This window comes from Pseudopodoces humilis, chromosome 21 (genome assembly GCF_049639895.1).
Source record: "Pseudopodoces humilis isolate 2021_Gansu_Grassland_sample_001 chromosome 21, ASM4963989v1, whole genome shotgun sequence".
NCBI classification, from domain to species: domain Eukaryota; kingdom Metazoa; phylum Chordata; class Aves; order Passeriformes; family Paridae; genus Pseudopodoces; species Pseudopodoces humilis.
Window position 1 is genome coordinate 7,262,221 of NC_142220.1, and position 9,416 is coordinate 7,271,636.

Here is a 9,416-nt window from a genome sequence, read left to right on the forward strand (position 1 = left end):
AAGAGCTGATGCCTTCAGGAAAGGTCTTGCAGAGCAGCTCGTGTGGCAGGGAATGCCTGCAGACCGTCCCACAGGGAGAGCTGGGGGTTTATCTTCATCATCACGCAGGCAAAAAGGTCAGAAGGAGTCCCTGTGTCCCCATCATCATCAGGGAACTGAAATATAAGCAAGTAATGCAGCATATGGTAATACTTCATCCTGTCTCCGTGATCCCAGAGAACCTCCGGGGGCTGTGTGGGCAGGGAATGAGATGGTCTGTGAGATCCCTTCCCTGTCAAGCCATTCCATGATCCTGCAGGAATCGTGATTACACAGCCCTTCCCTCTCTGGTTGTGCTGCCCTGACCAAACACTGCTGGCTCTCCTACAAATAACCCAGAGCAGCATCACCTTGTACATGAACACCTCGATGTGAGCGTGATCCTCCTCTGCTCCCTCCTCTCACCCTTTCCACTGAGACCAAGACCTCAGAACTCCCCCAACGGGGTTGGTCCAGGCTCAGCCTTGCCCTCCAGGATTTCCCTCTCCTGTGGGTGGCATCTGGTCCCAGCCATCTCCAGGGGTCACCCTGGCTCCCAGCAGCAGTGTGCCAGGGTTACGGCTGGATCGAGGGCTGCCCTATAAACAACAGGATACCCCAACTATTGCCAGACTTCTGGAATCTCCCGAAAGCAGTTTGGCTCCAAACTGCTCGGAGCTCTGGGTCTGGAGGGTGGGGCTGCCTCTCTTGAGCTCCTTCCCACCTGCCCGGCCCTCTCCCCCCTCCAGAAGCTCCTGCAGCCCCCACTGACCCCCTTCCCCTGAGGACTGTGCAGTGAGTGGCCATGACCTAGTTAGAAACCCCAGATCACAGAGAGGAGAGGAGGTTAATCACCAGCAGCGCTGTGCTCCAGGCAGGGAACAAAAGAGGTCCTGGCTGGGTCCTGGCACCCGATCTCCTGCTTTTGGCTGAGGTTGCCATGGCCAAGTAGACATGGCTGAAACTGCCAGACTTGTTTGTTCTCCTTTCTCAAAGGTAGAGGAGCAGCAAGATACACTAGTCCTGTTTATCTACTGCAGGCCAAAGCCAGAGTTCAAAGCCTGTTCCTCTAACCATTGATGAGAACCCAAACAAGCTGTGAAGCAGCATCCTTTCATCCCTTCCCCAGCTCCCTGAGAGTGTCTGTGGAGAGAATCAGTCCCACCACTGATGGGCCAAAGGGAATATGCCAGAAGAAAGACATATACATGTATATTTGCATGTTATTCATATAATATATATATATATATTTGTATATATAGAAACACTTCAGAGCACAGAGGTGAACTAACCCCTCCAGGGTCTCTTCAGAGCGTGGGGCTGGCCACCCTCCCTGTATTGCTGTTTCGAAAGAGCAGCAGCCGGCAGGTTCCTAAACCACAATGTTCTGCTCCAGAGGAAATGCTGGAAGCACACCGGCTTCTCAGGAGCTGCTGGTGAATTAAAACCACTCCTGGCAGCCTGAGAGGGAGCACAGGGGGACAGAAGCAGCAGGTGGGCAACCTGGCAAGTGCTGAGAATAGCGAGTGTGTCCAAAGAGCTACATCCTGCTGGAAGTTCCAGCAACAATAAGCACCAGCACGAGTGATGAAAAGGAAGGAGGTGAGGGAGAGGGGAATCAGAGCCCGCAGCTGACCCTGCAGTGATGCCAAACTGCAGAGCCCTGCTTTTAGGTCATTGCCCGGAGAAAAGCATCATCCTCTTGGAAATGTGGGTCCCCGTGGCCAAGCCAGAGGGAGGTGCTGAACAGGCATGTCAACAGCGTCCAGCTTGGGAATTATGCAATTACGTGAGTCTGAGAGAGAAACCTCTCCAACGGCGTCACACAGGGAAGGATCCCCATGCCATCTGAATCCCGTGATGGCAGACCCTGCCTCAAAGCCGAGGCTGCAGACACCACAAGCAGCTTAATCCTCTGAGCACCAGGATAATGGGGCCGGAGGCACAGCACGGCACAGCCGGGGAGCCCTGAGCTGCGTGTGCATGGCTTCATTCCCAAACCCTGGCACGGGGAGGGGGGCCGAGCCGTGATTCATCTGCCTCCCACATGTCACCCCTCGCTGCAAATCCTACCCGGAGATAATTGCTGTCTTCCTGAGTGGGTACTCCAGCAGAGGGACCAGCCCGGCTGCGGGGCCGCAGCGACAGCTCGGGGCTCTCTGAAGATGCTGAGAGAGCTGCTAAATATGCAAATCTAGGCACACTGCTGTGGCTCTAATTTAATGGAGTTGTTGACCCTTTGCAGCTGTGTGGGAGCAGGAAGAGACAGACCCAGCTAAAACTGTGGAATGCGGCATCCCTGATTGACTATTCCAGCCACGGGCCAACCTCTGTTCTGCTGGGCTGTTTTAATGGCTGGGAGTTGCTCCAAAATGCCATTTCCGAAGAGCAAAAAGCTGCTGGGTCATATTTCTGTTTCGATTCCATGAAAAAACTTAAAAGAGAGAGATAAGGGTGTAGCTCCAGGTCATTTTTCCCATGGCTGGAAGCTAAAGCAGGTCCAGATCTGCCCTGGAAATGTCTCCAGTGGAGTAAAGCCAGCTCTTGCCTCCTGCTCCAGGCTCCTTTCAGGGCTGCATCTTGTTCCCAATGATAATGATGATGCCAACATCATGCTCCTGCCTGGGATAATCCCCCTTTTATTACACGTGTCTTGATGAGGACAAACATTGCTGCTTCTGCCTGTCCAGTTTCTTATGTAACAGCTCCCAGGGACAGAGGGCTGCACGGGGGAGAGATGATTGGGTTTTGGGAAAAGCTCTTTGGGCAAGAAACCTTAAGTCTGACTCCCCATCCCACAAGGAGTCAGCTGATTCCCTTGAGAAGCGCCCCCCTGCTCAAGCCCAAGCACAGATCATGCCTGGCACAACCAGCAGCCTCCCCATCCTTCCCCAAATAAAGCTCATCCACTCTGGGCAGGGCTGCCTTTGGCTTCCTATGGTGCTGTTGGAGAAGTCAGGATCAGGCACAGGACAGTGCTCTCTTTCCTGGCTAAGTGCCAGCCCGCAGAGCAGAGCAATCAGCTAAATACTTTATCCCTCTGCAGCCAGTCATGCCAGGGGAATAAAAACAAACCAAACCCCTGAAGTGATCCCTTTGCTGGCCTGACACTTCAAAGCCTCTCACCTCTCCCTGTCTTTCATCGGAGTTCTAAACTCCTTAGGATGTCATCACGTGCTCCATAAATAACAAATATATATAAACAGGGGCTGTGGAGGATGCAGCAGTCAGGGGAGGGGAGGCAAAACCCCAGATCCTCCTCTCCTGCCAGCGCTGAGACGGCTCCCCTGGAGGCAGGCAGCGGCTCGGGGACCCCGGCTGGTAAGCACCCACATTTCTGTCATATCCCGGGGGTACTGACAGCCTCGGGGACAGCTGCTGGTCCCCTGGCCACTGCCACTTGCCCCTGTATCCCAGGATGGGGGGAATTTCCCCAGAGGGGTGGGAGGTTGGTATACAGAGCTGAGCTTGCTGAGAAGTGGTTTCGGCACAGGGAAGGGTGTGACTCTCATCCTAGCCCCTGACACCCCTACACTTCCAACAAGGGACTCTTCTCACTGAAACCCTCCGCGTTCTGGATGGGGGAAAAACTTGAGCTCTTTTGCACAGAGTATCTGACTTTAAGACTGGGTGAATAACTAATTAAATATCAACTAATTAAAAAAATCCAGCTCCAAACCCAGGCAGACGATTCATAACTTAGTAAAAGATGCTGCAAGGGGGGGGTACTGTGCACCTGCCTGTTTATTTACCTGTGAGCATCTCTCTGGACCATGGGGATGCTCTGATTTCTGGTGCACAAACACAAGTAATGGCAGGAAAAATTTACAGAGCAAGCTCTTGGTTCACTGCTATGACACACAAACATAGCGGGCTCATCTCAGACAGGTCTGGCAAGGAGCCACAGCACAAAGTTCAGCCTGGGGTATAAGTGACTGGAACAAATACAAAAGGCTTTGCTGAAGCATCAGAGGACAGATGAGCCATGGAGAATTTTCCTCATCACTGTTTCTCACTTACTCTGGGACCTGGGCAGAGTTTCCTTCTCTTCTGCAGGTTTGATGCTTCCCATGGTTACCCCTATGGCTGTGCAGGGCTCGTGGTTTTCTCCAGGGGTAGGGAGCACTGTTGGCTCCTCTGGGCTCAGCAGGTTCTATGCATCCCTCCCTCCCCAGAAGACCTTCGACTCTTCAGGGAGCTGGGAAGCAAAGCAAGAAGTTCATTTCCAGAAAACAAACATAAATATATCAGCCCTTCAGCTGTATAACCTGGGTTGCCAGGAATAACATGCTGGAGGGGAAAAAATACAAGGAAAACAAGCAAGGAGCAACCTTTCTCCTTCCCTGCCTACTGCTCCAGGGTGTTGCTGGCTGGGGTCTCAGGCAATTTCTAGAAATAGCTGAAGGGACCTGATTGCCCTTTCCCAGTTTTCTCTGATGGGATTGGAGCAGCCATTTGAACATGAGGTTTTGAGACCTTCAGTCTGTAGAGACTTCTTGTGACTCAGGATATCCAGCCTTCATATGCTCTGGGATAGAGACTTGCTCCTGGTCACGGTGGCCCCTGGAGAGCAAACACCCCTGAGGAACCTGGGCTGGTGGAAGGTGCCCCTTCTCACTGCAGGGGTGTGAACTGCATAGCCTTTAACAGTCCTTTCCAACCCAAACCATTCTATGGTTCCACAATCCAGCTCCCTAATTCCCATGGCAACTGAAGTGGCAGCCCTGCCTGAGGTCATATTCAACTGCCCTCTCTGCCCTGCCATCCCTGCACAGCCATCCCCAGCCTGATCCAGCAGCATCCCCAGAACTCACCCCAGGCACTCAGCACCCCCCAGGATCAAACCACCACTGCATTTTCAAGGTCCCCTGAGCTTACCCTCTTACCTACTCTGGGATTTATTCATGCAGATGAGTCCCTAATCCAATTAGTAGGACAAGGAGCTCCAGAAGATTTGATAATAAGCTCTACACACACTACACCCACCCCCCACTCCCCCAGCACCCCACTTTCCCCACCAGCTCACCCTGTTTTACTTCCCTCCTGCAGGAGCATGAACCACCCATTCCCAGCCTGACTTCAGTCAGTCCTTGGTGACTGGAATGAGCACTGGGGAACCTAAATAATTCCCCTGCCAAGGAAACCCTCTCTAATGATCTGATCCCTTAGATACACACCCACAACCAAACCAGCAATTCATTGAAAATAAATCCCAAGACCACCCTGTCTCACCTCAGACTGGATAAGACTGGCATTTCAAGCATCCAGCCCTTGGCATTTCTGGATGGAAAATTCCCAGCTTGTGCTGGTTGTGCCCTGTGCAATGTTTGTGCTGGTAATGCTTTTGTTTCCACAAATCCTATTAGCTGGAGGCAAGCCTATAATTAGCAGGGAAAGCCGGCACCTCTGAAACAATAATCAAAAATGACCCAGCTTTGCTCTGGCTTGGCTGGAAATTGCTTGCATATTGGTCTGAGTTTGGGTGGATGGTTGAATGGATGGCTCTGATAGCCATTCCCACTATTTCTGTCTGCAGGATGCGTGTGCTAAGTGAAGTTATTCACGCAGTTTGTGGTTCTCTCTGGGTTTGATAACTCGCTTCAGTTGCACATGAAAGCAGAGGCAGATTGAAGCTACAGGCTCTGATCCAGGTCAATGGATTTGTCTGGGCTGTGCAGAATGGGTGCTGCCAGATGACCTTCAGGGCTGGTGACCCTCCTCTGGGAACCCATGTTGAAGGTGGAGTGTCCTGGCCTGGGCTGTGTCTGTTGGGATCCTGCTACCCAAAGCTCCTGGGGCACCTCACCAGGGAAGACACCCGAGGCTTTCAGCATCAGTCACCTGCTCAGCCCTGCCAGGGACCCACCCCTGTGAGCGTGGACATGACCTAAGAAGCCAAAAGAGGTTAAGCTGTGTCACTCAGCTGCTCAGTGAGTCAGAGAAGGGGGTGAATCCTGTCAGCTTGTGCTGTCTGGAGGAGGTGGCTCTGGCTGTCTGACGTGTGTCCCTGTCAGGGCACCTCTCTGGTTTGGCACTGACCTCTTACTCCAGCACAGCTGGGCTGTTCCACAGACACCAGAGGATCATAAGGAACTTTCACACAGATAGATGCTTGTTTCATGGTTCTTGGCTTCCTGCAGGCACATCCCACCCTTCCTGTCCCCAGGGCAGCAGCTGGACTTGCTCCAGGGTTCTCCTTCCCATCCCACTGCCTGGTGCTGTCATGGGCTGGGCAATGTTGGGCAGGATGCTCAGCCTCCCGCCTGCTCCAGTTCTAACAGCTCTTCTCCCTGCTCTGTCCCACCACTGGGACACTGCTTTTGTCCCCCTGGTCCCTGGGGCTTGCTCAGCTCACAGCCGGTGCCAGCCTCCTGTGCCCCCAGCTCAAAGGGAGGGCAGATGGCATCACTGTGGGTGAAATTTGCTGTATGTACACACACATATCCATGGGAAAAGGGGGACAAGCAGCCTAATCCTATCCGTGAACAACAGATACTTCTGCTGGCTAACGCTGCTGGAGAAGCTCGGCTGGAATAAAGGGCGTGGGAGCCGGCAGAGGCTGCCCCGAACAGAGGGAGCGGTGGGAAGCCAGGCAGGAGGAGGAGGAGGAGGAGGAGGAGGAGGAGGAGGAGGAGGAGGAGGAGGAGGAGGAGGATGTCGGCTCTCAGCACGTTGCCCTTCCTGAAGCCAGTGCACCTGCGGTCGCCCCGCAGCTCGCCCGGGGGCCAGCGCCGGCACACGCTGCCCGCCAGCGAGTTCCGCTGCCTCAGCCCCGAGGATGCTGTCAGCGTGTTCGAGATCGAGCGTGAAGGTAAGGGGGACCCAGGGGATCCCTTGGCATCTGTTTGCAGTCTCTCGTGCTCCTGCTAATGGCCAGGTCCCCTGCGTGTGCCCTCGTGCGAGGGATGCGGTGGCCGGGACTTGTGGCCAGGCCACCGCGGGCTCCCTAATGAGGTGGAGGAGCTGTGGTTAATGAGCTGGAGAACCACAGCTCACCCAGGGGTGGGGATGGTGGGAGGTGATGCTGAGTAGGACCAAGTGAGTGAGGAGCAGCTCTCCCAAAGCAACCTGTGAAAGATGGGATAGGGAAAGGGGAAGTGGGAGGAAGGACACTACACTGCCTCCTACTGCACAGGGGCACTTCGAGGTGCCACCCTGGCAACCTTTCCCTGCTTCCTTCACCATAGTTTCCCTCACCCAGACCCACCCAGCCCATTTCTCTCCAAGGACAGGAGCAGCCAGGGAGATGCTGAGAGGGAGGGTTCAATTCAATGCCATAGCTCTGGAATCAGCAGAGTTAGGAGCTGGTCACTGGGCGGTGGAACTGCGTCTGGAGAAGCACAGCTGCTCCCTAGAACCACTTGTGTCCCTCAGAACTCCTTCAGGCCTAGTAGGCAGCAGGACACATGCCATCTCTCCTCATCACATCCCACTTTCCCTCCTCCACATCAGTGCTGGGAGTTTTTCTGGGTTGGGTGTGCTTTGTCTCTCTCACTGTGTTCACCACTGCCCCCCTCCAGCCTTTATATCAGTTTCTGGGGACTGTCCCCTGCACCTGGATGAGATCCGCCACTTTCTGAGCCTGTGCCCGGAGCTGTCCCTCGGCTGGTTTGAGGAAGGGCGGCTGGTGGCATTCATCATCGGCTCCCTCTGGGACCAGGAGAGGCTCAGCCAGGTATGACCCTGTCCTTCCCACCTTGTGCACTGGGAGAGGCACTGCCAGAGCCTGGGGACCAGCCTCCCTGGGGCCCTGAGGCTAACCCCAAAATCTTCTCCCAGGACTAACTGCTACAGGGCTGCTCTGGTGGAAATTAACCTTCTCATTAATTAATTTAAATGCTGCTGTTAAAAAATATGCTGAGTAAATCCCATCAACATTGATTTTAAAATGATAAACCCTCCGAGGATGATGGCAGGAGGTGAACAGGGAGGAACCAGGAGGACCCTGGTTCTTTGGGGTGGGGACTAAGAGGCAGGATGGGACCCCCCTGGTCCTGCTAACCCCTGTCCCCCCCCTGGCAGGCAGCACTGACCCTGCACAAGCCGCAGGGCTCAGCTGTGCACATCCACGTGCTGGCCGTGCACCGCACCGTCCGCCAGCAGGGCAAGGGCTCCATCCTGATGTGGCGTTACCTGCAGCACCTGCGCTGCCTGCCCTTCGCCCGCCGCGCCCTGCTCATGTGCGAGCACTTCCTCGTGCCCTTCTACCAGAAGTGCGGCTTCGAGGCGCTGGGGCCCTGCGAGGTGACCGTGAGGGACCTGGCCTTCGTGGAGATGCAGCACCCCGTGCGGGGACACGCCTTCATGCGCAGGAACAGCGGCTGCTGAGGCCCCTCTGCTCTCGCCTGCCTGGGGGGATGAGAGGCTGCAACCTCTCTCCATCCCCACCACTGTGATCCATCTTCCCTGGCTGGCCCTGGATACAGCTCTCCCTCTGTCACATCCGCCTTCCAGCCACATCAGCCTGGCCCCGTCCCATCCCTGCAGGGCTGGGCACAGAAATTCCTGCCAGATCCTGCTGGAAGCATCGATTCCCCGGGTTCTGCTTTAGCCAGGGCTGTGCTGGCAGGTCTGGGTGGGCTGCAGGGCCAGGAGCCCCCCTGGGATGGAAAGGCTTTGCCCTGGGAATGGCTGGGGGCTCTGCTGGTTTGAGGGCACTTCCACCCGCCGCAGTTTGCTGAGACACCCAGCAGAGCTCCTGCAAACACGTGCCCCAGCCTGGCACCCCTCCAACCAACACCACCACCACGAGTGGAGCACACCATGGCCAAGCCCTCCCTGAGCAGCCCTCAGACATCCTTCCAGACCCCTTGGAGCACATTCCCCCTGCCCTTGGCCACCCTCAGCTGCACATTGCAGAGCCTCCCCAGGGACTCAGTCCAAACCATTTGATCCTCCCTGTCCCAGACCCACAGCTGGTCCAGGACAAGCCTTCTACAAACAACTCAGGTTGTTGGAAAGCAGCAAATAAAGATGTGGTGGTGATTTTCTACACAGCCCACGTGTGTTCCTGCCCTGCTTTGATCACGACCTCAGCACAATGGCCAGAGGGAGGGCACCTCCCTGGTACGAGGGGAAGCAATCCAGGACCTCTTGGGCCACCTCAGCCCCAAGGGAGAAGGGGAAAATCCAGGCTCAGGTCATTCAGTGAAGGGTGGGATAAAGGCAGGGGTGGCTCTCCCCTCAAGCAGGAGCAGGAGGTTCCATGGTTACAAGTGTTTGGCTTCTTCTGCTTGAGACCCTCCAAGTCCTGTCTCCTCCCAGGGAGGGGTTTGAGTGGCCCATCAGGGCACCAGCCCCAGCTTGTCCTCCCTCCCTGCCACACCAGCCATCACCAAAACAACCAGAACGCCCCAAAAGTGCTGTGTCCCCACACCCAAGAAGGGAGAAAAGGCCTC

At 55.3% G+C, this 9,416-nt stretch overlaps 1 protein-coding gene across 1 annotated transcript; it reads left to right on the forward strand.

The window, feature by feature from the left end:
• Positions 1 to 6,672: 6,672 nt before the first annotated feature.
• AANAT (aralkylamine N-acetyltransferase) lies at positions 6,673 to 9,014 on the forward strand. The gene is made up of 3 exons (XM_005526792.3): positions 6,673 to 6,829; positions 7,539 to 7,693; positions 8,041 to 9,014. The coding sequence occupies exons 1-3, from the start codon at positions 6,673 to 6,675 to the stop codon at positions 8,344 to 8,346; spliced, it is 618 nt and encodes a 205-aa protein (XP_005526849.1). The 3' UTR covers positions 8,347 to 9,014.
• The last annotated feature ends 402 nt before the right edge of the window (positions 9,015 to 9,416 follow it).